The sequence below is a fragment of the Hetaerina americana genome, unplaced genomic scaffold, assembly GCF_022747635.1.
Source record: "Hetaerina americana unplaced genomic scaffold, ioHetAmer1.1.p SCAF_8, whole genome shotgun sequence".
NCBI classification, from domain to species: domain Eukaryota; kingdom Metazoa; phylum Arthropoda; class Insecta; order Odonata; family Calopterygidae; genus Hetaerina; species Hetaerina americana.
This window is the reverse complement of record NW_027287427.1, coordinates 71,420,163-71,447,892: the sequence shown is the minus strand read 5'-3', so window position 1 is coordinate 71,447,892 and position 27,730 is coordinate 71,420,163. Positions and strand designations below refer to the sequence as shown.

The window sequence follows — 27,730 nt, the reverse complement described above, 5'->3', positions numbered from 1 at the left end:
GATATTTTGTGCTTGGGAAAATCAGGGTTTATGGTATATTCGAGGATACCTTTCTACGGTCTGGAAACTTTCGATGTAAATTAAAAACCACTGAATAATGTTTTGTTCACTATCCTTTCGATATTTGTGCTAGAGAGATTTTGAGAATAAAATTTCATTATAAAGACGAGGAAGATAAACGTAACACTGGAATTTGAAGTAATTTAAAGGAGATAATAATTCGGAGATATATGGAAAGCATATAGTATCCATTTTGTTCAGCAGATTTATATTTAAAAAGAATTTAAAGACGGTAAAGAGGATATGTATTTAAGACAACATGAATGAACGAGAAAATAAAAGTAAAGAACAAATGGAATATAGAATATTAAATCTAGTGTCTCTGAGTACACATTAGGTAAAATAGAATTTTTAAGTCTTTTTTTGAACTCTTAAAAAATAAAAAAAGTCTAAGATTTTTTTTCTTAGTTTTTGTCGGAAAATGAACCTACCTGTTATTCAAGCATTAAAAAAATTCTCTGTAACCTTGTATATAATATACGCTATTTTGCCATTTTTCACATTTAGCAGGACCGGAATCGTTTAAAAAAATGGCCAAATATAACCCCAGTTAGGCTAATAACTTATCGTTCATTATTCTATCATTCTATCGCTACAACGACTAACTTTTCAGATGCAACTTGTACTTGTGGATGATTCTTAGACACGTATGCAACTAGTAGTACTTTATTCATTCATCAGTATTAATGGGGACTGTGTACTGACTTTTTTTTGACAACTTGTGAAAAATACGTTCTTGAAATATCATTGAATTTACGCGAAATTATTGATTCTTTTCACAATATTTTTAGGTATTGAGCAACCTTGTACATTCCTTAACATTGAATCCCTACCGTTTAACGTCGCAAAAGCCACGCAATCGTGTAAATCTAGATGATGCAACCATGGAGCTTGAAAGAAAAATCGGATTTGAAAAAACGAATTGCAACATTCACTTCCGATTCTTTGTAAATATTTCTCTGAAAATTTTTCCAGAGGTGTGCAGATTAACTGAAGAAGGCTGCGAAAAAAAATAAGAGGAAGTGAATTATTAAATAAGACTTCAGGAAATTGTTAAAAAATGAAACAAACTGGTGTGCATGAAGTGAACACGAAAACGACCCATAAAGGCTCGGGAATGTTTTGAGGGTTTTATGACTGGCGAGGGAAGATGTCTCGAATATGGTTTTAAATTGCTGCGCTTCGGGACTACCATAACAGCCTGTTGTCACGCAGGGGCAAAGGTGGTGTAGGCAGCTTGGCGCTTCGTGTAACAATGGTAGCACAGTCTCGGGATTTCATTGATTCAAACGGATGTTCTCCTGGGTAAACATCAGCGTTCTTTTTTATACTTTTATAGGTTCAATGTAGGGAAAGACTTGGTTTGCAAAGAAAGAAATCACTGAACACCGGGCTCTATGCAGTATAGAAATGGGTCCTTGATATTACTGCGCTCCCTCTTCAGACACTGGTATTTTTGACTTAATCAATTCTGGTTGAAATATCGATGCAATCCCGAATGAATTCCAATATTCTTTCATTTAGCTTTGATTTCTGTGAATGTTTATCTACGATACTATAATCTGAAGACTGGTTTTACAAGGCTTGTGCCAAAATTAGTTGGACTGAATCGATTTAAAATAATTTACCGCCAGAATTGATACATTACTCATAAGTCTTCGAAGAAGTACTTTTGTGCGTACACACACCGCTGCCAGCGGGTTTACCACGCCTCGTACGCCTTCTGGAAGGCGGTGCCCGAAATTCTGCTACGCTCCCTCGTCACAACCTAATGTAACGCTTCCACCGAGCCGTGGTGACGTCCTTTCAGCACGGATTTGAGGCGTGGAAAGAGCGAGAAGTCTGGTTGGGCGTTTTTTAAAAAATGTGGACCCTTACTCACAAGGTCGAGAACCTCTTGGTAAGATCCACGTGCGAGTTTCCTTTTGTTAATCTGAGAGCACTCGCGGCACCAACTTCGCACACACCGCTCTCATGGCCATTTTTTCGGTTACAAGTCGATACTCATCACTTTTAGGGATGCCAATTTTATCATAAACCATGAGAGCACATAATCTAATATCCTTGTTCAACAATACCTTCATTCTTGCAAGATTTTCGTCACTTTTTGAGGTCGAGGGGCGTCCTGAACGCTCGGCGCCTTCAACATCTTCTCTACCCTCTCTGAACAACTTGTGTTGCTCAAAAACACCCGATATACCCATATCGTTATCACCATAAGCTGCCTATAGCCTGCCATGAGTCTCTTTCCCAGTTTTGCCCAGTTTCATGCTAAATTGGATGGCGTAGCTCTGTTTCAATAACCGGCTAATGATGGAGCGTAACGAGGTCACGTAATGGAGGTTTCGCAAACGAATGATCCGCACTCCGCAAAAACTGGGAGCCAGCAACCCGACATCCAACCTTTCCTAAGACTCCACTTCCTCGAACCCAGCCAGAGAAACTGCCGCTCGTCCGTACGTCTATCCGGGAATAAATAAGTCATGCTGCTTTTGGACCAGACCTTGTATTGAAACCCTATAACTGTTATCTTCTATCTTCTCAGCTAATCTCTTTATTAATACTTAACTTCTTGCATTGTTTTGCCTTACTATTTCCGTGATGCTTTCTCATTTTAATCACATTTGATTTATATCCCTACTTTGTAGCATTCATTCCTTTTTCTATCGAAACTCTTATGAGATTTTAATGGCCTAAAGTATGTTCAATTAATTTATGTCTTATTCTTCACCGCTAAGTTTCTTACATCTTTTAACCTTCCTAGGATTTAATTGGTTACTCTCTCCGTCCATTTCATGTAGTCCATTCTTCTTGAAAACTATATGTTCATTGACTAGAATACTATCTTTTCTACTAATTTTATTTCTCTATTGCATGAAATAGTATGTTCCAAATATTTATTTTTAAATGAAGTCAGGGAGAAAATGAAAAATCTTCGGTAAGTCCAGTTAATGACTATAGTTTATTTGCTCGGGGTTTCGTCACGCTGTGGCATTTTCAGCTCGCCACGCGAAACTTTCGCATTTATATAAATTATTATAAGTGGATTAAACACTGCTTATATTCGTGGTCGATAGTTTTCACAGGGATGAATCTGAGACCATATTCTTCGTTAAAATGAAGATTCTTATTACTCTATGACTTGTATTACCATCTGCTTGATAAATTTTGTTCAATCGGAATGAGTTCCTTATCCCTACATTTCATTTCATGGTTGCTTGATATTCCCATCGTTGGTGATCAAGCTTTCTATTTTTAGGGTACCAATTTATAGCTTTATCAATCTGTTCTAGATGCTAGAAACTTCACTCATAAATTATTGTATTAGTTTTAATTACCATCTGTATTTCTTTATCCTTTTCCGTTGATACAAAAATTCTTGTCGGAGCTTCGTTCCTCTCTGCCAGTATTTTGACTAATGAGCAAATTCCGTCGTACTCATTTTTTTCGCGAATAACATAACTTATTAGTAATTTAAGATAAACGTTTAGGACAATGGGCGACGAAACATATTTGTCGTGCTCTCTTCTTTTCCAGTTCAGGTGCCACAGTTGATCATTCCAATCTGCTCTCTCTTTTCTTTAGGATATTCAGCATTCCATTTCAGTTGACGTATCAAATACTTTCTCCAAAATGATGAAAGAAATAAAGTGTGACCTGGTATTTTTGGATTGTCTTCTCTTTAAAAACTCTCAGGGATTAAATGTTCTCTCTGCATGCATCTTTTTTTCCTATGTTCATACCAGTATTTGTCAAATAATTTATCCTTTTCTTTTCCTAACCCTTTGCAGAAAAACATTTATTTTCCATCACTTCATAGTGAAACTCATTTTTCTAAAACATCTGGACATTTATGCCCTCTTGTTCTTATGAGTTAAGAATACCTAAATTTTCCTCAAATTCAAGGGTTGTTTTCCCCACTGCCTCAAATATCACTGATCACAAATTAGTTTTCATATTCTACTTATGAACCCTAAGGGGTAGTTCTTGGGTCTCGTCACTAGTAACCACCTATATATTCTAAAAAAATTCGGTTCAATTTGCCAGTGGCCCCAGAGGTCCAAGGCAAGATCACGCAAGCAGTTTTCCGACAGCAACTTAGGAACAATCTTGGCCTACCTTTCTCATGTCTAAATCTTGTGAAGGAATGCACCGGTTGTCTGAATATTGCACTCTTCTGCGAACCTCCTTGCACTTGGGGGTCAATCAGAATTGAGCATGTGTCCCACTTTTTGCACATTTTCATCGATATGTGTAGTTAATGGATGTCCAGGGTATTCCTCATCGTCAGCCTCCTGGTTACCCTACCAGAATATCCAGTGGAAGCATAAAACCATCATCTGGGACATTTCTCTATCCCCATTAGCATCCTGTATGGTCATAGTCTCCGAACTCGATTTCCCGAGTTGAACACAAAATTTTATCGCACATCATTTCTGTCGATGGATGGATTGCCACATGGAAAGTGGCATCGTGAATTTGTAATGTGACCCTCGAACAGGGGTCATTAGTCGCAAACCGCAGTCTGTAACGGACCGCAGACAACTGGCACGGGTTGTGTGGCTTTCCCAAGACTTCTCGCCATTTTTCCCGCCACAAATAGTCCCACTCCAGTTGTCCGCTATATATAGTGTGTGTATATATATACATATACATATATATATATATATATATATATATATATATATATATATATATATATATATATATAATATATATATATATACATATAATATATATATATATATATTATATATATTATATATATATTATATTATATATATATATATGTATATGTATACACACACACACGAGGGCGATTCGAAAAGTAAGGTCTCCTATTTGTTTCATGAAAAATCAAATTTATTCTCAACTTTTTGTACAGCGTAGGAAAGGCTGAGCATGTTCCTTCCTAGTTTCCTTGACGATTAATCACTTTTTGCATCCTTGTAAGCAGCTTTTTAATACCGGCGTCATACCTTTCTCCCGCCGCGTCACGACGCCAACTGACGACAGCTTCTTCCACTTCCTCGTCTGACTTGAATTTCTGTCCTCCAAGGTGTTTTTTCAGAGCAGGAAACAAATGTTAGTCGGTTGGGGCAACATCCGGGCTCTAAGGAGAGTGGTCGATGAAATCCCAGCCGAATTCATTGAGTAGGGTGGTCGATTGGTGTGACACGTGCATGTTGGTGTGGACGTGCGTTGTCATGATGCAAACCACTCCTTTGTCGAGACACCTCGTCGTAACCGAGAACTTCCGATACAATATTCTGCGCGGAGAAGTAGCCACTCTTTTCATTTATGCCTTCCTTTATCTCATGAACTAAGGCCTTAGAAGGAAGTTTATTCTCCGGTTATTGCGCACCTAAATTGGAGCCACCGTTGATTCCGGAAAACTCGGCCGCCCCGACCGCTGCTCATCGTGGACGTTTTCCCGGCCATCAAAAAACTCCCTGCACCACTTCCGCATGTTTTTGATGTCCATACAATTCTCACCGTACACTTACACTAAATGGCGATGGATGTATATCGGAGAAGCAGTCGTCAGTTGGCTTCGCGACGCGGTGGCCGGTATTAAAAAGCTGCTCGCAAGGATGCAAAAAGTGATTGATCGTCAAGGCGACTATGTAGAAAAACAGCTAAATGCATACCCGTTGGCCTTGTAGTGGATTCCAGGATACTGTACGAAACGATGTACGAGTACTGTCGTATAAATTTAGAGAAGTATCCCATTTCAAATTCATCCATGGTGTCTTATCTTCATCGTCCAATACGAGTATTGTTTTCCTCAATTCTTTTCCGTTTTGAAGTTTTTCCAATTTGCCTTCTGCCTCGTCACTTCTTTGTTCCCGCAATAATTTAACCAGTTACAATCTAAATGTCTTTGAATGATGCTCTTTTGAGTAGCTACGTGTATTCTTATGAACTGCTTTTTCCCCGGAGATAATTTGGCATTTTTGTAAATGCTTCACCGATTCGTCGAACGAATTTCTTCCTTAAGAGGCCATTATGGTTTTGAAGAGATTACATCTCTTCTGCTCTTCTTTGGTTCTCCAGGTTTATCACATTTTTAATTCCTCAATTCTTCCTGATTCATGGCTGCCTCTTCATTGATTAACTACTTCTCTTGTTTCTCCGTCTTCGCTATAAGTATTTATTTTTTAATGTCTTGTTCTCATTTTATGCCTCGCTGCTTCCATCTGCTACGGCCCTGCCGCCTATCTTTCCGGGAAAGACCAATTTGTTTTCTGCTCCCTGGAGCTGGTTTTCACTATCGGCTAATCTCGAAAGTTCGTCATTACCAAACTGCAACTGTTTATCACTGGAAAACGGGTTATTAACTTGATTCCTAAAAACTCAATTTCTCCAAAACATAATCGATTCGAAATATTCCTGTTTCCCGGTATTCCGCTTGGATATCTTCTTCTACTATGGTTTACGAAATGTGTATTTGACGCCCAAAGAACCATTTTGAAAGTGCAATTCAAGTATTTTCTCATTTATAATTTAATTTATTTGGCCACTTCATATTTTCTTAAATTTCTATTATCCTTGGCCTTAGAGGCCATCAAGTTCCTTTCTCCTAATTTCATTTAAGTTTTTCGTCTCTCAGAGGCTCCTTCGCAGGCATATTCCACTTTCTCTCCATCATGAACAGTAGTAGGCATTTTTTCTTGTCTTGCAATTTTTCACTTTGGATCTGCTGCCGTCTAATTTGTTCCAGTAATCCTTTCATTATATCCGAATGATCGATATTATAAGGAGGATATCAATTAAGTTACTAAATCTAAATTAATCGCGTAAGATATATGGGTTAATGCTTAAGTTGAAGTAATAATTAATGAATTAATATTATAGGAGTTTGATGAATTTAATTATCTTCGAAACAGAATCACCAAATATGGGAGAAGCAGGAAATAAATAAGAAGTAGGATAAGACGAATAAAGATAAAATTTTAAAATAAGAAATAACTCTTTACAGCTTACAGCATCTGTTTTTGTACAAGAAAGAGATTCCTAAAAAAACATGCGATTTGATTGTTTCCCTGAATAGGTGTGATGCTTGGGTAATGGGGGTAAAGGAAAAAATTAAGCTTAAGTCCTTTGAAGAGTGGTGCTATATGCTCAAGGTCGATTGGAAAGACAGGTATAACAAATTAAGAAGTATATTAGAGTATGAGGGAAAGTAATTCCATCTGAAGAAGTATAAGAAACGGGAGGGGAATGTCTAAAAAGGACATATGCCACATACAAGAGAACCTGATTGAGATAATTTTAAAAGGAATGAAAAAGAGATATATATAGTATGTCGAAGAAATGTAGGTATACATGCGACAGATTAATGGAAGGCAATAAATTAACCAACGTTTACATAATTGAAAGAAGAAAAGACAATGGAACCGACAGAAAGGCTGCTGCAAACAAATATGTGGATTGGGAGCATAGGAAGAAGTCTCCTTTCATTGACCAATGGAAAGATCAAAAGCTCTTGAGCCGGAACTGCTTCAAAGTACGATTAACACTTTTGTACTTTCGTAATATATACTGTGATGATAATTTTTGTAATTGTCACTGCCGAAGCCACCTTCTTCGGACCGTTCTGTTTTACTTGTTCCTAAAACATTCTGTTCCGTTATTTTTCACCCGCAAACTTTCTGTAGACCGCAGCTTCCTAGCCAATCGGCATTCTAGGCACTGAGACTAGATAGTCGTATGGCTTACTTCATCGATATTTCGAGATATTGTCCTCCTTCGGAGATGCAACCCTGGGACAACCCCGACATATTTTACGCTGAACGATTCTCTCTCTCGTATGGATTGAGGCCTCACTTCGTGGAAGCTATATGGAGGGTCTGTCCCATAATATAAATAGAATAAACAGGGGTAAAATTTATTGCAGATTAAAGTACAACTTACTAAAATTCAATTGCACTCTTGTGCATTGATTGAGACACTGATGTCAGTGCCTCTGCCAGTCGCTGTACGCGTCCTGGAAGGCGTCGACGGGAACCTCATTCAAGCACCTCGCCACGGCCTCTTTGACGTTATCCAGTGTTCCAAATTGGTGCATTTCTAGCTTATTTTTATTATTTGGAAGAAAAATAAGTCCGACGGTGCCACATTGGGGCTATGGGGTGGCTGGGGCAGCGTTGACAACTTTTTTATCTTTATTTTGCTCTTAATATTCCAAAAATTTCGGAGATTATTCCATGCAAATTAAATCGAGGTAATTTTTTTTCGTTGTTTCATGGTAATATATATCGTTCCTTTTTTGTTAAAGTGTTCTACTTTCAGTTTTTCCTTTGTATTTTTTTTTTTTAATACATTTTTCTGGACCATATGTCCGACAGAAGCAAAACCGTTCATTAAGCAAGCAACAGGAGTAATTATGCGGATTTAGTCCCGCTCGCCGGCCAGTTCATTAAAAGGGCATCTTTCTTCTTTGCCTTCCAGGCCCTTGGGGACTCACCTTAAATCAAGGGTATGAGTTTTCCTTAAGTTTTCCTACCGTGTTGGGGATTGCAGGGATAATCTTACGTAAGGTTTATTTTTGTAACATTTCAGCCATTGTTTATTAAGAAATTTTTAACATTATAATTGATCAATAAAAATCTCTTGCACTTTTTCGTTTATGATACCATCGCTCCGTTACTATTTAAGCATTTATTCGCCTCTTAAAAAGGTTTCAAAAAGTTAGTTACTCTCCGCTGTACGTATTCACTTGATACCAATAATTTTTTCAAAAAGAAATTTTGTGTTACCTGTATAAACATGTAATTGAACTGGTCAAATTTTCTGTCTCAGGCATAACTATTTGGAATTCACGCAGCATATTGAAATGAAAGAAGTAAATTTGTAATTCCTCACACACTTCATTTAAAGCACGACCTAGGTTTCGACGCTGGACGTCATCACGAGGCAATCATCAACCTCATGATGACATCCGACGTCGAAACGTAGGTCATGTTTTAATTAAAGTGTGAGTGGAATTGCAAATTTACTTATTTCATTTCGGTATATTGAAGAGATCAGATGAATAAATAATCGTAATGAAAAAAGATTACATCCAAACGAAATACTCTTCTTTTTCAGCTTTTCAAACAAAAAATGCTAATTTAATGTTTTAATGATATCGCTGAGACATACGTAAGACGGGGGAATGAGTTGGGGTTTATGGTATATAATACGGATCTTTACAAGGAGGGAAGGGGTGAAAAAAAAATCTGAAAATGACATCGGGTAATTTAAACTCGGGCCACTTCTTATGGTCCTCCAAGTGTCTCCTGAAATTTTAGTGGCAACTTTTGGCTTTAAATCCGCCTTCCAAGGTGACAAACCACCAGCATCCTCACATTACCTTTCATTAGTAACGACACAAACCCACGGTCATCGGGTAAGTAGGTGAACGCCGTCACCCACATACATGTATATCTTGGCTGACCACTTTCATTGAAATCGCGTTAAGTTTCTCGGGTCAAAAAACCCTGCATAACGTACAATTGAGTACAAATACAAATATTCATTGCGACAAATTGTGCGATAAATTTCAATTCTGTTGCCACCACTACACCGTGATAGTAGTCGCACGTTGGTGAAATGGCTGTATGCCAACACGGGCTTGGTTTACGTGTATGATTGAACAGTTGTGCCTTAGGGAGTCGTACTACGAGGAACATCGTCCCATTAAAAAAATTCTCTATTTCAGACTGTTGTCATTTCTCTCATGGTGTTTGTTTTATTTGGCATATATTTGCAATTTAGAGGTCATCCGTAAAAGAAGGGAATGAGTTGGGCAGAGAGAAAGGAAGACGAGCACCGAAGTTTTAAACTCGGTGGCCGAAGAGAGAAGGCTGGTGGGAGGAAATCTGAAGCATTATTTTAAAGGATAAGGAACAAGAGTGGCACAAGAGAGGCACAAGAGTGGGAACATTAGGAGGAGGGTTTCTTGAAAAAAAAGAAGAATTTGCAAGAAGAAGAGGATTAATGACGGGTACATTGAGTCGAGATGAGAAGGAAAATGGCTTTAGTATGAAGCATTGTGGTTTATGAATGTAAGACCTTGTCTTTGAGTCAATATGAAAATGATTATAGATTCGAAGGAGTTAACGATGTGGGTGTGTGGTGGAGAATGGATAATATAAGTTGTACAGAGAATGGAAGGCAAACGATGAGGTTTCAAATTGGCTGGGAAAAGAGGGGAAGTTACTGGGGGATATCTGTAAAAGACAAAGAAAGAGGAAGGACGCAACATTGAAAGGTGGTGGGATGTTGAAGTCGTAAGATACTATAATCAAGAACTTAGGAAATAAAGGAAAAGGAAGGAAGACAGTGGGAATTTTTGTCAGCATGCAGGTAGGTAGAAGTTACGAAGGAATAAAAAGCAAAATTATATAGGGAAAAAGGAGAAAGTTCTCGCGATACTCAGGAGTCATTAGGAAGAGCCTGAAACTTACCTTTAAATAGGTGGAATACCATGAGTGATAATTATGCAAATCGTCAAGTACTTTTTTATAAATTTACTGTTGTCTGGTACGGAGGTGAATTACTCAATACTCCTCAAATATTAACGTCCTATTGAGTTTTAAATACGACCCTGATACTTTTCGTTAATTGGCATGCCAATAATTTATAATTGAGCACTATGACCTCTGTGTTAGGTTCTGTCTGTCCTAGAGAAACAGAAATAATGCATAAACTAAGATATCATGGCATAAATGAGAAAGTGACCAAAGATTGGTTTCATTAGACATTAGACTTAAAAAGATATACGTAGACGCTTTAAAAAGGTTAAAAAGAAGCTAGGTTTCATTAGACGCGTTGTTGGAAAATTTATTGAAAAAGCAAGAGAGATGTTCATTCGCTTTCATTAGGTTACGTTGGGAACACGCGGCACAAGTAATTGGGATCAATAGATGGAAGCGTTAATTAAAGAATTGGAAAAGCTCCAGAGAAAATTCGCCATGTTTGCAGAAAATTGCTACGAGATGAAAGAGAGCAGGACGAAACTAGAATGCGAGCGCCTTGATTCAAGAAGAGAGCAGAAAATACTTCGACTCTTAGAAAGATTCCGGGCACCCGAGTTTTCTTGCAACACAGAGGCAATTTATTATTATGGCTCCAAATTATATTGACAAATTTGACCACCGGGATAAAATAAAAGAGAGGTAGACACTGTCACGGACAGACACAGGTGTTCGTTCTTCCCTCGCACGATACCCTTTTCACACCGAAATCGAAGAAAGCACAAGCACCCAAATATATTAACTTACAGACAAACGTTCAATAACTTTCTCAATTATTGCATCATGTGTGTAGGTGAATGTGCGTATGCACGCGAGTATTTTTGTACATGGGATAATATACTCGAGAATATTCGAATGTATGCATAAACCAGTAGTCGTACATGTATAGCTAGCGCCCTGACACCACCCCCCGCCATACGCCCTTGCGGTGGCTCTGGAATATTGTGTAGATATCCTTTAGGCTTTAAAAAGTGAAGGGGATGTGGGGAGAGTATTTTTGTTCATGAAGAAAGAAATACAGTCATCCTTGATCCCTGGGTTTGCGTGAATACTCACCAATGGAATTGCCTCTTTCGAATTATTTAACTATTTATTTAACTGTTACAAGTGGAAAAGTACATCTACTTCGGAAGCACCATGGAATGAGATGGGTAGAACCAAAATGGATATCAAGTTTATAACATTACAAACCTAAGAAGGAGTTCAAAGCAACTCTTATGCTCAATGAAGATACGAGTAACAACCAGGAAGCAATTTGTGAAAACGTTTAAAGTGTGGAATTTTATGGTGGATCGTAATCACATTATAATTTGTCGAACAAAACCTTAATTTCATAGGCATATTGCCTTAAATTCATGAGGCAGTCTAAATAACTTAACGATAATCTTGAAGAAGGACTGCCAACCAGTATGCAGTTCATTATAACATTCGTGTAGGGGCGTGTTATTGTATGGATCCGAGACTAGAACCCTGGTAAAAGAAGACCAGAGGAGAATAAAATCCTTAAAAACTTGGTTCTGGATGTGAATCTCGAAGACTTAATGTACAGATAAAGTAAGATATTAAGAAGAATGCGGAAGAATAGAATAGAAAAAGGCCATATGGAGTATCTTAAATAAAATAAGAACCAAATGGATTGAACACATATTTAAGTACCATGAATTCGTAAAAAATCAAAAAGAAAGGGAAGTAGATGGAAAGGTCACACGAGAAATGCCAAGATTAAATATTAATACATTGGTCAAATAAAGATAGTTGTGCGCAGAAAATAATAACTGCCAGGGGATAAGAGGCTGAGTACGGCAGGGTACGGCATTAGAAGGGTAGAGGGCAGGGTAGTCAGGGTACGGCAGTAGAAGGATGCAGTCAACTAGTCAGAAATTGAAAGACTGATTATGGTAAACCTATTAAAAAGAGTTTAGAAATGTTTCCATTGCTTACTTACACGTGTTCTCATGCCACTAAAAAAAAGTAAACGAGTTATCTCTCAAAAAACTATAATTTTTTGGCATTAATTCGTGACTGAAATAATCAGGCATCGTAGGGGAATAGTCTTCTGTAAAACATGCACAAACTTTTTTCAAAAAAAAAGTGCCAATTTATTTTAAAGATAGCCCCAACAATTTTTTAAGTGTTGAAGTGGAAGATTCATATCTCAAAATTCCTTACAATGGGATAGAGAGGAATAAAAATCCTAAAAATTGTCCGTAAGTAATATAAGGACGATCCCTAAATACAATATTTTCTATTTTCTGACCTCGATAGATATTGCTTACATTCAAAAGACCCATTCCTATTCATTTTCGCGCTAATTTGGCAGGTTGTTTTTCCGAATTATGATTATAAGTTAAAAAGAGAACACATTCATGATTCTGGCTAAACAATTTTTATGGAGCAAAGCAGAGTTACCTTATTTAGCATACGCATAACCGCTACTGCTGTCCTTTTTATGCAGAGGCTCTAAATTTAGTTTGGACGAAATACAGTATTTTGAAACTTAAAAACATACTCTTGAGTAGTGATTTACCACATCACTAATTTTAAACATTACCTTTTAGACGTAAATTATTTTCAGTTTGTTCGTCAGGCTCGTCCATAGTTGACATAAGTTCCTCCCTTCTGTCACGGGATGAATCAGGCATGACGGGATCTATTGTGATTATCTCAAATATATTATTTGTGCGATTCAGGATCTGTAATATACAAGGAAGAAGTGTTAAGATATTGTTTACTCCAATATTTCTTAGACATTTCAACTCATTTATAATGGAAAGCGGATGAATGAAAAATTAATGGTTGGTTTATAGAAATTCAAGTTCATCATCATTTTGTTTTTTATTAAAAGTAGGGCTTAATTTTTGCTGTCATTTCATTAATCCTTTCCATATTCCCAATTATTATTCATTGATGTAATACCTAATACCCAAAATTAAATGCTGTTATTGCATGTAGGAAACTATCATTCAAGAATTTTTGTTTAAAATGGTAACATACATTTTTCATCTGGCCCTCAAATACATGCTTAACATTTTCCAATGGTTGACAAGCTTGGAGACAGGAACATTATTTGGAACATGTGAAAATATATCATGTTACATTCCAATCATATCATAAAATAGCCACCAAATACATTCCTTAATCCCAGTAATAGTATAAGATATGATTTCTGTAAAATGATATTACAGTGGAACACCAGCAATTAACTCATGTTTCAGAGTATAGGATATTTTTTAGACTATTTCGAAGACATTTTTTATAGATAGAAGCTTATGGTGCAATTAAAGATTTTCACATGCTGATAATGACAGTTTGGAATGCTTGCATCTGTCATTACATTTTTTATTAATTGTGATTTAATATAATGTTCGGGCCTGCCATTGGTCATACTTAAATTCATGAGCATCCTCTCTTTTTAGAAGAGGTAGAATGTTACTCTGATCATAATCTGAACAATTAGGATGTTATCCCTTGGCTGTAATCATTGGGGAGGGGAGGAGGTATTGGAATGTGAAAAAAGTGCCCAATCATAGACAATTGGTCACTCTCAATTACTTGGTATTGTGGTACACAGTGACCCTTGTGGGCTTTCAATCTGACATGCACATCCTCAAAGATTAAAGCCTAGATAAATCATTACACTATACCATTATATGTAAGTAAACCTTTAGAGAGATTAATGGCAATCACATGTGCATATGGTGGGGTATAAGGTGATGTTTATTTTTTTTCCTGAAGTGTTGAGGTGATAATTGTGAGTGACGGAGTCAAATCCAGAGAATCTTATGTTAGATTATCGATGATGATTGAGAGTTTTATTTATTCTAACTTACTGTGTGGAAAACGAAGGGAATGAGAGGTCTGAGAAGGTCAAATTTGTCTGTGATCTTCTTGTTGAGGAGCTGTGGTAAAATCTGCATCAGTGCCATCCCAATACTTCGAATGACCATGTCAGATCTGAAAGAGAGTTTAAAACATCCATTTTATCATTTTAATTGCATCATTTTTTCATAGCCATTTCATACCCTTCTTATAATTATTTCTACTAATACATGGTTTTTATTCTATCTCACTAATGGTGCTTTTGTTTTATGGAGCATATTTTCCAAAATGTCAACGATGACGAGTCATATAAATGTGAAATCATATTGTATGCATTATGGCTGCAGAAAAATAATCTTTTGAGACCAGTTTTTTACTTTTCTTCCATTGTATATTTTGGAAAAAGGTACAATAAAAACCTGTGTACTTACATATTAAAACTTAAGTGTCATTAAAAAAATGTGCGAATTTAAATATAACCATAAACACAAAATCAAGATTAGTAGGTGATGGTAGAGTTCACCCAGTAGTAAGCCCTAAGGTGTGTGAAATTCACACATCAGGGCAGGGGGTTAGTTCCTTTCCCTGTATCGGTTATGGTTTCCCAGGAAAATCTAGTACCCGAAAAATCATATAGCTTGGGTGGAGCTTTAAGGGCCCAGAGTGCCTTGCCTAGGAATTGAACCTGGGACCCAGTCAGCAGTCCAATGTTCTACCCCCTGGACTACAGCAACCGTATATAAATATACATATATAAAATATATATATAACATATATATCATATATATATATATATATATATATATATATATATATATATATATATATATATATATATATATATATAACAGCACAATAGAAACCAAAATAAATCAGGTAACATACCTGTATAACACATTGAGGACACTCACATTGTAGATTGTTTGAGCATTCGGCCTTCTCCGAGGCCTTTTTCAAATAAGATATATATATATATATATTGCATAAATACACACACCTACTCACATGTAGTACTGTGGTGCATCCCGACTCCTTTTCATATTGACACGAAATTAATATAATTAATATGCACATTAATTTTATGATTTTCCTTCATTTGTTAATAATCTCATATCATCACAATTTGTCTCTAGATAGCTAAAAATTTCACAGCAAGCAGCTTGAAATTTCTCTTCGTCCACTAAATGGAAAATTTGATTCATCAAAGGATGAGAGTGTGTGTGAAAGTGAATTTGGCTGAGTGTACTAGAGGAACCTATTGAGGAAGCCTATCAGTATTTGAAGTAGTGGATATTTGAATTATATTTCATATTAAATTTATTTTGATTAGTTTGAAATTGGTCAGGCTATATACAGTTGAGGATGATTTAATTTTTCCGTAGCCCTTTTCATTAAAAAACACAGCTCTATGCTAACAGATGCAAGTTCAAGTATCAAAATATGCTAAGCTCTTTGTACAACTAAATTTTTCGAATAAAGACGAATAAAAATTATCCCATGACAAAGAAAAGGAAATCCTAATTCCCCATAACTTGGGCCACGTTGCTGGTAGATTATTTCACGATAAAAATTGAGTAATTGAGGCACATAATGCATAAAAGGTTGCCCATTCTCACTTCTATGGAAATGTGATAAACGTTTTATCTTAATCATTTATTCTCCACTGCCAATAGCCTCTGATGCACGTATGAGTCAAAACCGAGTGTCTCTTAGCTCTTATGAAGAATAAGGCGAGTAGTTTGAGAGGGAGATCTCGCTTTGGAAGACGGAAAGGAAACGATCACCTCATGGCGTTGGAAGAAAGTAATCTGGTGAGACAGAGCGTATCTTAATTAAATTTTCATCTGACGCTGCAGGGGACCGAATAAATATTTTATCCGAGCTTTAAGTTGGTATCCTGCCCGCAAAGGCAATTCGGATTCGGTCCGATGACTGGCTGTGACATTTCCCCCAATCGAAACACGAATGTTTTGAAAGAGGTCACGCACCTCGGTCTGCGCTCGTGATACGCGGTTGTTTTGGGATTTTCTCCGATGAAAAGAGGGATTCCGATTAGCACGATTATTTTTTAAGGCAAACACTTGAGTGCCCCTAAAAAAAAACTGAATATAATAAATGAAATTTAAAAATCAGTTACAGAATTTTTTGTTGAAAGCTCGGGTAAGAGAAATAATTTTTTTATTGAGCACGAGAAAAGTGTGTACTCGTAAATCCCGCTTCCATCTCGTTTTAAAACTCTAAATTGAGAACGTATGAAGTTCATTGTCTTTTTCGAAAACCAGTTTCAATTATCGAACTTAATACTTCGGGCAGGGGTCAGCAAAAAGGATCCAGGAGCATGAAGTAAATAGCATTTTACTTGGCTCGCTTTATCATCTAGTAATATTTTTAGAACTTTTCGTTCCAAACCAGTAAACCAGTGTTTCAATTCAACACTTAATTTTGACATCGTTCGGGTTCGACTCGGAGCCAGTTTTCATGTGCCATCCTCCCATTCCACGAATCGTATTCTACCCCCAAAGTGTCACCTGCATTAGTAATGGGATTTTCTAGATACGCCGTCAATTAAGTTTGTATCGCTCCGTAATATTCAACACAAGCAGAAATCTTTTGCCGGGCAAAACCACGTTCATACCACATGGTTAGATCCAAAGATCTGAACCATCTATTTCAAGGTTTTCCAACGAGTTAGTTAACTACTGTACTCACCGAGTTAGCTAAACACACCTTGAGGATGTATGATTTTCCTCCTTTAGTGTTTCTATATATATCCTCTTCATGGTGATGGTTGTAATGCGTAAGCGAAGAGGCTATTCAATGCAGTTAGCAATACTGATACTGGTATTAACCCTTAAATCCACATTTTAGATTTATCATCTGGCCCCCTGTCTGCAACCTCCAGGTCAGTGGCTTTTATTTTTTAAATTGAGGACAGATGATTTATCTTCTCAAAATCCATACTTATTATTTCAATACAGAATATTGACAAAACACGCCATAATGCTCGGCAGTCGTTTAAAAATCTCCTTTTTTCATAGCTTTAATGGTTTACAGTATTCGCAAAAGGTCTTGGTGCTGCACAGTAGACAATTTGGAGACTAGGGATTTTTTGGAATATTTTCATCTCCCTCGGAATCTCGGTGGACAACTTCACTCAGCGGGCATTTGCATGGTCCCTGAGTGTACGACCCTAGGGTACGCCTGAGTGCCAGTGAGTGTAGTATCTGGGTTACGGCATTACCATGGCCCCTGATTTGCAACATAACTGCGGTTTTGGAAAAAGTCACAAACCAAATGCCAACCTTTAGTGTTTGGAGCTAGGATTTCCTAGGATATTAGGAAAACTTGCTCGAGCTACATTATTTTTTTCGGATTAGACGAATAAGCTCTGAAGTCTGTGATTCTTTAAGTATTTTCCAGGCTAATCTGTCAAAAAAAAACCTTTTTGAAAAATCATTCCATGCATGGGAAGGTATAATTAAGGCATGGGTCATTAGCGTGTTTCAAATTCAGAGGGGTAGAGTAGACTGTTTGCCCAGCTTCAGCTATGAAGCTGTGGAAAAAATTCCTGGTAAACATTTACTCTTGTTAATGCGGAGCCCTGCGTTCCCCAGTTTTATTTTGTTGAAAAGCCCCTACAATGCTAAAAAGGATTTTTTAAACCTCCCATAGTAATCATCAATACAATGAACAATAGTAATTAGTATCATAACCTAAGAATTAAACCCAATTGAAGAAAGTGTAAAAAAAAACTTTCGAATGATCAACGTTTACTAATTTTTCCATGGTCATTATAAAAAAAAGGTTTCTTACCATGAAATGAATCGAAAGCGATCAAGTCGGTTCCATCTATCGTCTGAGGCAGTAACCGTCCAATACATACCCTCACCTTCCCTTCACCCACTAATGAGTGCTGCAACTTCACTAACCCCCCCTCTCCCTTACTTCCCCTACCTTACTCCCCTCTTGGCACCTGAGTATATAAGATTAAAAATTTCGTTATATTGTACCTGATGATGATGCGCAGAATCGAAACCATGGCCGTAGGGCATTAAATGTGTGTGGGAATGTAAAGTTTCTGTTATTTTTTTACCCTCATCATGAAGGAATTTCACAAAGTTGGACCTGAAACTGTAAATTAAGTCGGTTCGAGTGAAGGATATCCATTATCACTTGGGAAAATATTCTGGGGAAATGCAACAGTTTTATTTACGCAGATACTAGAACGGTTTGTGTGAGAAGCGAGTGCCGGTCGTAGGAGAGGGAAATTAGGGTAAAAAAAAGTTAAGACAAAAAACCGGAGTAAGAATATACGATTAGAAGAATTCAGCAACATCCAACGTCAAATCGATGGGGGAGGGAGCCAGTTAAAAATGGTTGAGATGGCAAAATGTGGCGAATGAATATGTGGGAAATGAGATGAATTGGCATTAAAGTGGAAAGATTTGAGACCGATCATATCGCCGAATCCACTCGGTAGTGGATTCTCGACGGTCCTTTTCTCATTCCCGAGGTCGGAGTATAAAGTTTTGAAAGTCTTTGACGGGAAATATACGCTATCACTTATCTCACAGGGGATACAAAAGATAGTTTTTAAACCATAAATCAAAAGACCTTTCCAGAAGTCCAAAGCCTTTCCTGGGGTCGGAACCGGTCTGGGGGCAGAAAATAGTGAACCAATATGCAATCATCCAAAATTTGATTGTACGTAATAGAAGATGGAATCAATGAAGCTCATACAAAAAAGTTTCAGCACAAGAATATAGGCAGAACCTTAAAGGCACGAATAGGTCTTGCACCCACATCAAGGAATTTTAAAAATTGTTGAAAAATTGAGTTTCCGTGTAAAGCTCCAACTTTTATTAATTAGGATACAGGTGCTTTGTTTTCTTAGATTGAGAGATGTTAAACCCAACCCAAGAGGTTATTAATTATCTGGAATTCACGAGAGAAAACGCTATCCAATAAGAACGGAATCCAATAAGTTTCCGAGGAAACCCTCGGGGTTTGTTAAATATTGTTACCAGAAAAGAGTAAGCGTCACGATTATGCTGATGGAATCAGGTTGGAAGATCTTGATTCTCAAAGAAAGCAGTCAAGACCAATTACATGAGTTTTAGAAATATATAGGGCACCTGAGGCAATTATTATGACTCCAAATTGTATTGGAAGATTCAACCATCGGGACTAAATTATGAGAGTGATATGAACCGTCAAAGACAGATTCAAGTACTCGCTCTTCCCTTGCACGGTACGCAATAAGAAAATCGAAACCCAAGGACCCGAATATATAGTATAGTAGGTAACTTAAATGTAATGGCTTTGTCAAACACTTCATTTATTGCGTGATTTATTTTGGAATGTTTCATTTGTTTAAGTGTTTTATAAACATATATATATATATATATATATATATATATATATATATATATATATATATATATATATATATATATATATATATATGTTTATATATATATATATATGTATATACATATATATACATATATATATACATATATATATACATATATATATACATATATATATATGTATGTATATATATATATATATATATATATATATATATATATAAGAAGGACATTTACATATCAAGTTGACGTTTCTACGGCCGTGCCAACTAGAATTTTTGTTGGATGGAGCTGAGATGGAGCTGCCCAGAGAGGCTTGCCTGAGAATCGAACCCGGGCCCACCGCAGTCCAACGCTCTACCCCTGGACTACCGTGGCCCCCTTATATATATATATATATATATATATATATATATATATATACATGTATGTATATATATGTATATATATATATATGTATATATATATATATATATATATATATATATCGATTAATTGATATCGGTAAATTGTTTGAGCTTTCGGCCTTCTTCAGGTGAGTCTTGCTTGAAGAAGGCCGAAAGCTTAAACAATTTACTGTGTGAGTGTCCTTTTAAGTGCTACTATTTTATTTGTGCTCTATTGTGCCGTCCCAATATTATACTGCTCGTGTGAGTGTATTACGCCCTAAAGGCCAGTTGCGGGGTATTATATAGATGTGATTAAACTGATCGGTAGATGGATTGTAAGGCACACTTCAAATTTATATGCGCTCTAAAAAAATAGCGATGCCTGATTGATGGGCGTTCGATGGGGATGGAAGGTGAGCTTATATCTGATAGATCTTCACGTAGAGGGAGGTTGCTTAAATAATTTCTGATCACGGGCACACTTCTCGAAAACCCGGCCGATCGGACTCGCTTCTACAAATTGCTGTGTCGTGAATTAATGACACCCGTGGCCCTCTTGTACCCACAGCCTACCTGAAGGAGTCTGGTCGCACCATGTCGTCCAACGGAGTATGGAAGGGCCACGCGTGGGCGGTGGTCGTGGTGGCTGTCGCCGCCGGGATCCTCGTCCTCCTCCTCGCCGGCCTCCTCGCCTGCATCGCCAAGCGGCAGCGCAAGAAACAGCGGCAGAGGCGCCTCGTTTCTGGGAGCGACCCCAGCGACGTCTCGGCTCTGGCCACCGGGTCCGAAGGGAGGGACGGCGACACTTCGGGGGCCCTCGGTACCGCCAACAGGAGGCAGGTGTTCGAGTCAGGAGCGTGCACCAACCTCGGATACGAGGGAGCGGAGAGCGACCCCGACGCAAAGGTAAGTCGTTAGCTGTTTGCTCCGAGAGACCTAAACTATGGCAGTCTTCCTACAGTAAAAAATCAGCGAATTTTGCAGATTTTAACCATTGCATAAAAGATTTTTAGCCACTCGTGTGATTAAAAATGCTCCCAACTCGAATCAATTCAGCTCCGAACGATCTTGGTAAAATGGAAAGACAAGTTTTTAATATCAATAATATTCAGGTTCCTCGGATATTGTGTTTTTCATTTCGTTTATTTGGCTACTCTTCGAATTTTTTTTCCAGTGATGTTGCTATTTCCACCAGCATTAAGTACTTTTTTTAAAGCTCAATCCTAAACCGAAGAGGTCACCTAAGATAGAGACTTACTGAATGGCTTTTGGACGAGTTCCTTAAATTGTTGGGGTTACGTTCTTAACAAGGGGATGAGAGTGTGCTGCAAATAGTCCCTCGATTCTACTTACCTCCAAACCCAATTGTCTAGGGTTTGGTATACCGTGGTGTCAAGTGTTTAGAAAAAAAGAAAATTTCGATCCCTTCTAGAGCTGAGCTTTCATGCATCCTGTTCTACGATCCTTTTTTACATCCCCGTATACACCATTTTCATGCCTGCGGAGCGCTGTACGGAAACAGAAGCAATGACCCTTAATCTTTTGTCTTTAGTTGGTAGATGAACAAATGAGAGGGAGTGAGCGTCCGTTTTCGCTCTTCGCCACAACTCTTGACTCATCAATAGCTGAGAGATGCGTAACTTCTGTCTCGTTCATCTTCGCGCGCCCTGATTGGATGCTCTGCCATTGGCACCGCAAAAACGGATGCATGAAAACTTAGCTTTGTGTATAATATGGCGCAAAAACTACCTCGTGCACAGTATAGAGTTTCATAAGTTTTGAAGTGGAAGTGGTCAAACATTCACCACCCCTTCGATTATGTTTTTTTTAGCTGGTGATCCGACCCGCCGGGTCGTCCAAAGGCCCCTCGTGGCTGCCGAAGCACAGCGATGTCTTCCCGGCGCCCTCGGCCCCTCCTCGCAGACCAGAATCGGCCGTGTCCCTCGACGGTGAGCGTCACCCGCGCAGAGCTGGCGGAGGGCGGAAGGCCCAGTTCCGGCAGCCGCCGCAAGTAGAGCATCGTCGCCACCCATCCGGAGAGCATCGCCGCGTGGATATTGGGGGGGGCGGGGAGGAAGAGGGGGAAGGTGAGGAGGAAGGGGAGGAGGTGGTGGTGGAGGAATACAATCACCACGCCCACCCCAGGGGCGCGGAGGAGGACGAAGACGAGGAGGATGAGGACTACGGGAGTGTCACGAGGGCATCGACCAAGAGACGGCTACACCACCAGCAGGGGAGGGGGGAGAGGGTGGCGGTGAGGAGGAAGCGAAGGCCCGCAGGACGGGGCCCCACCGGCCTTCAGCAGCGATATCCCTCGGCCAGTCTCCGGAGGGAAGAGCACGCGAGGGGGAGGGAGCCCTCGCCCGTTCTGCAGGAAGACATCATGGGCGTGTCGGAAGGAGAGCAGGATTGGATTTCGTCACCCTTACCCATTCACAGGTACACGAGTTAGCACAAACAACGAAAAAATTGTTTATACTGTCCTTCACGTGCAAAATGTTTCATTATTACTATTCATTTCTCAGTGCAAATACGAAGGCTGTCCAGAAAGTATCCTCCTTTTGCGTTTAGCGAGCGGAATAGTGGGGGTAGCCGAAGTTTTGCTGTATTGACACACAGATTGGGGCAGTACGCCTCGAACTGCAGTGTTTGGAAGGCCGCGCCACTTCTCCTATGTTTAAAGTTACAATTCAAATGAACGATACAATCGGAAATCCCAACAAGTATAAAATCCGTTCAGTGATAAGGTTTTTACTGGCAATAAACTTCAAAGCTGCTAACGTTCATCAGGAAGTTTGTGCAGTGCCCCAACTAAGGGATGAGTGACGGTGTTGTACGTCAGTGGTGTTGTAGGTTTATGAGTGAAATGGCAAATGTCCATGATGTGCAAGAACTGGCCATCTTCCAGTTCATCTGTCACAAAGCTAGGCATACCACTACGGTCCTAGTCGTGAACATTGGTGCGGCCATTTTAAAACTGAATGCACAACTGCCTCACGCCGCCTTCACTCATTATTCTTTCTCCGCACACTTCACAAAGTTGCGTATGAATTTCAATTGTATGTGGTTTTTTACCTGTTGCTCTAGCCCTACCCACCCCCATGGTAGGTCAAAACGTAATTTACTTTCTTGACAGCCCTCGTATTTATTTGATTTTAGATACCTAGGCTCATATTCAAGCCATTCTCTTTGGCAATGGAAAACGTAAAAAAAAATTATTACATTTGTGACGTAGTTCTAATGAATGACCATTCTTTAAATTTCTTAGCAAAAATTTTATTTCTTAAAAAATATTTCCTTTACCAAGTCTCCTTTACAGTATTTGTCGAGTCATGACTGTAAAATAACCAGGCATTTCGATTTCTACACGCAGGACATTGGCAAGTCCAACTTCATACCTCTCAATGCCCTCTGTCAGGGCTTTCCCCAAGGGGGCAAACATCCCAGAGCCCCTCGCCCTTGTACTGGAGGGCAACCGTCACCCGGTAGCAAGAGACTCAGTCAGCGTCCGCCACCTGGACATTTACCCAGAGGCCTCTGCATTTGAGCCACAGAGGAAAGGGATCTATGCAGCAAACACATCGAGGCACTCCCGGCATGGTAGCATTGACGGTGAGGACCCTGGCGTTCTGGGTCCCAAGGTGTTCGAGGTTGTTCGACGGCAGAGAGAGCTGAGGCGTGAGAGCGCCCTGGTGATTGGCGGGAGTAGGGGGAGCCTCTTGCAGCAGCACCCGGATGACAACCTCATCCTTCCACTGGGGGAGGGGGCGAGGTTGAGGAGGCGCTTCCACGACCTGTTGGATGACACTTTGGTGCTCTTTGGGAAGCGGTATGGTGAGCAGACAAAAACAGAGAAGTTGGGGGGAACTGGTGTCTTGGAGGAGAGCAGAGCACAACACCATCACCTCCCTCCCCCTGGGCCATCACGCGTTGACTTCAGATCTCAGTCGGCTTACACAAGGTATGTACAGCGTAGATATTCAAGACAACATATGCACGCACGCACATATGTATATATGTGCGTGCGTGGAAATAGATACATGGAAATAGATATAAGGAAAAGGGATAGGAACACATATATAGGACAAGCACAGGAGAGGTGGGGAAAGCAGAATCGAGCAAATCACAAACGCAAAAATATTTCCTTGATCGGGACTAGAACACCGGATCTTTCCACTTGCCGGGCGGATGCTCCAACCGTGTGCTCGTCCTTTATATGTGTTCCTATCCCTTTCCCTCGTATCTATTTCCATGAGAATGTATCTTTGTTCACCTTATGGCGGGATTTCATGTTTGAACGTATATATGGCCAATGCGGCTCTTCTCCTCCTGACTATGCATACCACGAAATGTACTGTTCCTATCCTTTTTTATGTTATATGATTGCTTACCTACTATCCTTTCTCTTGTGTCTCGTGTTTTTCTCTTTTGGTGGGTGAAACGGACCCCTGCCCCATCTCTTGGCCAAAGAATTGGGGCACTTGGTTCATATAAAAGACTTACAAATCTCAGGGTAAATTACGTTACCTCGATAACTCAAGTGGTTAGAACAACAGCCTGCCAAGTGGAAAGATTTGGGGTTCAAGTACCGGTCTAGGAAATATTTTTGAGCTTGTGATCTGCTCAATACCGCCTTCCCCACCTCTCCTATGTTCGTCCTTCATATTTGTTCCTATTCCTTTTCCTTATATCTATTTCCATGTATATATATATATATATATATATATATATATATATATATATATATATATATATATATGCGTGTGTGTGTGTGTGTGTGTGTGTGTGTGTGTGTGTGTGTGTGTGTATTCACACCCCACGTATGTGTATATACATACTAGTGGCTACACCGGACCAATTCATCCATTCAGCTGTAACTGGATTATTCATGTTACAGGCCTTTTTGTGTAGGTATGCAAGGTGGTAATGTTGTGTACGTAAAATATAAATAATTCGTAATAAAATAATTTCCTTTATTTATATACATCATTCTGAAATACTGTTATGGTAAATAACATTAATTTGATCATTAATGCAATACATTTTTATATGCAACATATTTTGATCATTATTGTGATATATTCCATTTGATTTTGCCAGGATAATGAAGACTGAATTGTAATATATGAACTTATGAACTTGAAATATTAATCATAAAAGAAATAATTTAAGATCATTGAATTCCAAAAAGGTAGTTAAATAAAATATGGTGTAAATGTAAAGTTAAATTTGAAAGAAATGATTAAAGACATAAAATTTTGAGTCAGCCGCAGAAGTTTTACTTTGCATGAAGCATCTGCTCAGCTGTCGGCATAAATGATAATGTACACTTATATTTGTAAGTGATATAATAGCTAGAGCAAAAATTGACAGTTTCAATGTCAATCTTCATTGAAATAGATGAATTGAAATTTTGTGTTGTGTGAAACAAATGCTGCCATATGTATGTTGAAAAAACTTTTATTTAAATAATCGATATTTTTCAATTCAAAAAATTTCTAGGAAAGCATATCTAAGTCAGAACTTAGCACATTTATGTAAAAAAATTAGGAGTGCTTACTGTATAACAACTTGGCTTGATTTGTTCCCAAACAAACCAACAAATTAATATTCAGATCTATACATTATTAGGATGAGGATGTTGCATTTGTACATAAACTTTAATCCACAGCGGTTTATCCAACAAAGTGCCTAGTTTCTGTGGCCAAGAGTTTGCTGCGGTCATTATGCTTTCTTGCTTGCTTAGATTCTCATATTTGAATGTGAATTTTGCCCATATGGCCCATTTCCTTCTCTTTATAGCTGAATTGGTAGAGCATCAGCCTGGAAAGTTAAAGGTCTGTTGTTGGAATACATGCCATTTTATCATAAAAATTATGAAAAACTCCCTGACATTATTCATGAAAGAAGCCTTAAAAGTTCTGGACATTTATTTTGAATTAATTCTATGATATCTGCCTCCAATAGGGCGGAGGAACCTCTTCTTGGATATATGGAGAGGCCACCAAGACCAAAGACTTCTATGTCACGACCGCTGACATCGGAGGTAGGGGGAAATGCTTGGAGCGCCGGTCACCGAAGGGGACGTGTGGCATCGGCTGGTCCCCGTGGTGCCTGGGGCCCAACAGAGGTGGCGGATTCACCCATTAGCAGCGGGAGAGTCTCCTCAACCCTTGGGCTCTTCACCCGTCCTGTCAGTGCTGGCCCTTTCCACCACCACCATCACGTGACGTCCATCCCACCTTCGGTTCCCCATGACTCACCCCCACCCCCTGCTCCATCCATAGACACGACCCTTGTGATGGTCGACCCTCAAATGCCGGCCTCTGACCCCGCTATCCCTCTCATCCAAGCCATCAAGGCAGAACTGAGGAAATTCCACTCAAATGACACGCCGTCATAGTGAAGGAGTGGAGTTGTTGATGAATCGAGTTCTGCTCAAATAAGTAGATCCTGTGTTAAGTAATCATTCAATAAATTGCATTTACCATTCATGGCTACCAACTTTTCTGATGTATGCAATGTTTCATTTTATCCAATGTTCAAAATTTTTTAAAATCTTCTTGGTTAGTCCTGGAAATGGATTCAGTGAAATGCAAGCAGAAGCATAGGTGTTTAACACTCCAGTATAATCACATGCTCAACTCACATTGTCTGAATACCTACTTATATATTTGATCCAAGGCAAAATAGTACCAATGTTCAAATATTGGGAACATTTTATTGAAGAATATTTCTCGGTACACCTATGGAGTCAGTTTGAAATTAAGATATTTTTCAGTGAGAAAGTTGGTAGACATGGTTATAATATACCTATCATATCCATAATTTTCTTAATATAATATCCTTTTATCCTTTAAAATAAAGGTATGCATTGTGTGTACCTGACAGATCGAATTTTTACTAAAATATATAAATACTTTTATTTGAAAAATATAGCTCAAGTAAGTATTTGCAGCCAATATAAGTAAAAGAAGTTTAAGGGACTTCTCTAAGTGTTTGAAGAGCAGTTACATTATTAATTTAATGATCAATGTTTGACTGACCAACTACCCAAATAGTATTTTCAACTGATTGTGGCTGGCAGATGTGAACCCCTTGCTCTTCCATGCTCAAAAACTTGCTTGCTGCTGGTATAACTTACAATCAAAACTCATTGTTTTTGACAGATATAGTGCCAAATGTATGCATAGTGAGCCTAAACCAAGTCTTAGCAAATGGAAGTAAATGTGATTATCTCCTGCTTAAGCTACAATAGAAAGCAAAGTCAAACCAGTAGGATATTGAAAAATCTGGCCAATGTGAGGTAAGACAAACAGTTTTTTGAGAATCCTTGTGCTTGGATGGCATATGCTTGATGCCCAAATTGACTGGTTTGCAGGTCCTATCAGGATACTGTAATCAAAACAAGATGCATATCATATTTATAAGCATATTATATTTGGAAAATTATGGTAAATTAAAATGATTATACAATTAATTAGGTACAATGTATACTAACAAAATAATCTAAACATATCAATCAGTGTTTCACAATTCTTTTCTATTGGTATCCAATCCTCAGTGT

The 27,730-nt window shown here is 38.6% G+C and overlaps 1 protein-coding gene across 1 annotated transcript in view; it reads left to right on the top strand.

Moving 5' to 3' along the window:
* LOC139698136 (uncharacterized) overlaps positions 1–26,970 on the top strand; it is a 36,988-nt gene extending 10,018 nt beyond the window's left edge. The window contains exons 4-8 of the mRNA XM_071597059.1: positions 20,732–21,069; positions 21,995–22,170; positions 22,309–22,602; positions 23,537–24,124; positions 26,131–26,970. Of these exons, the coding sequence (XP_071453160.1) occupies positions 20,732–21,069; positions 21,995–22,170; positions 22,309–22,602; positions 23,537–24,124; positions 26,131–26,566 (1,832 nt within the window). The 3' untranslated portion in view covers positions 26,567–26,970. The remainder of the gene's footprint in view (positions 1–20,731; positions 21,070–21,994; positions 22,171–22,308; positions 22,603–23,536; positions 24,125–26,130) is intronic.
* The last annotated feature ends 760 nt before the right edge of the window (positions 26,971–27,730 follow it).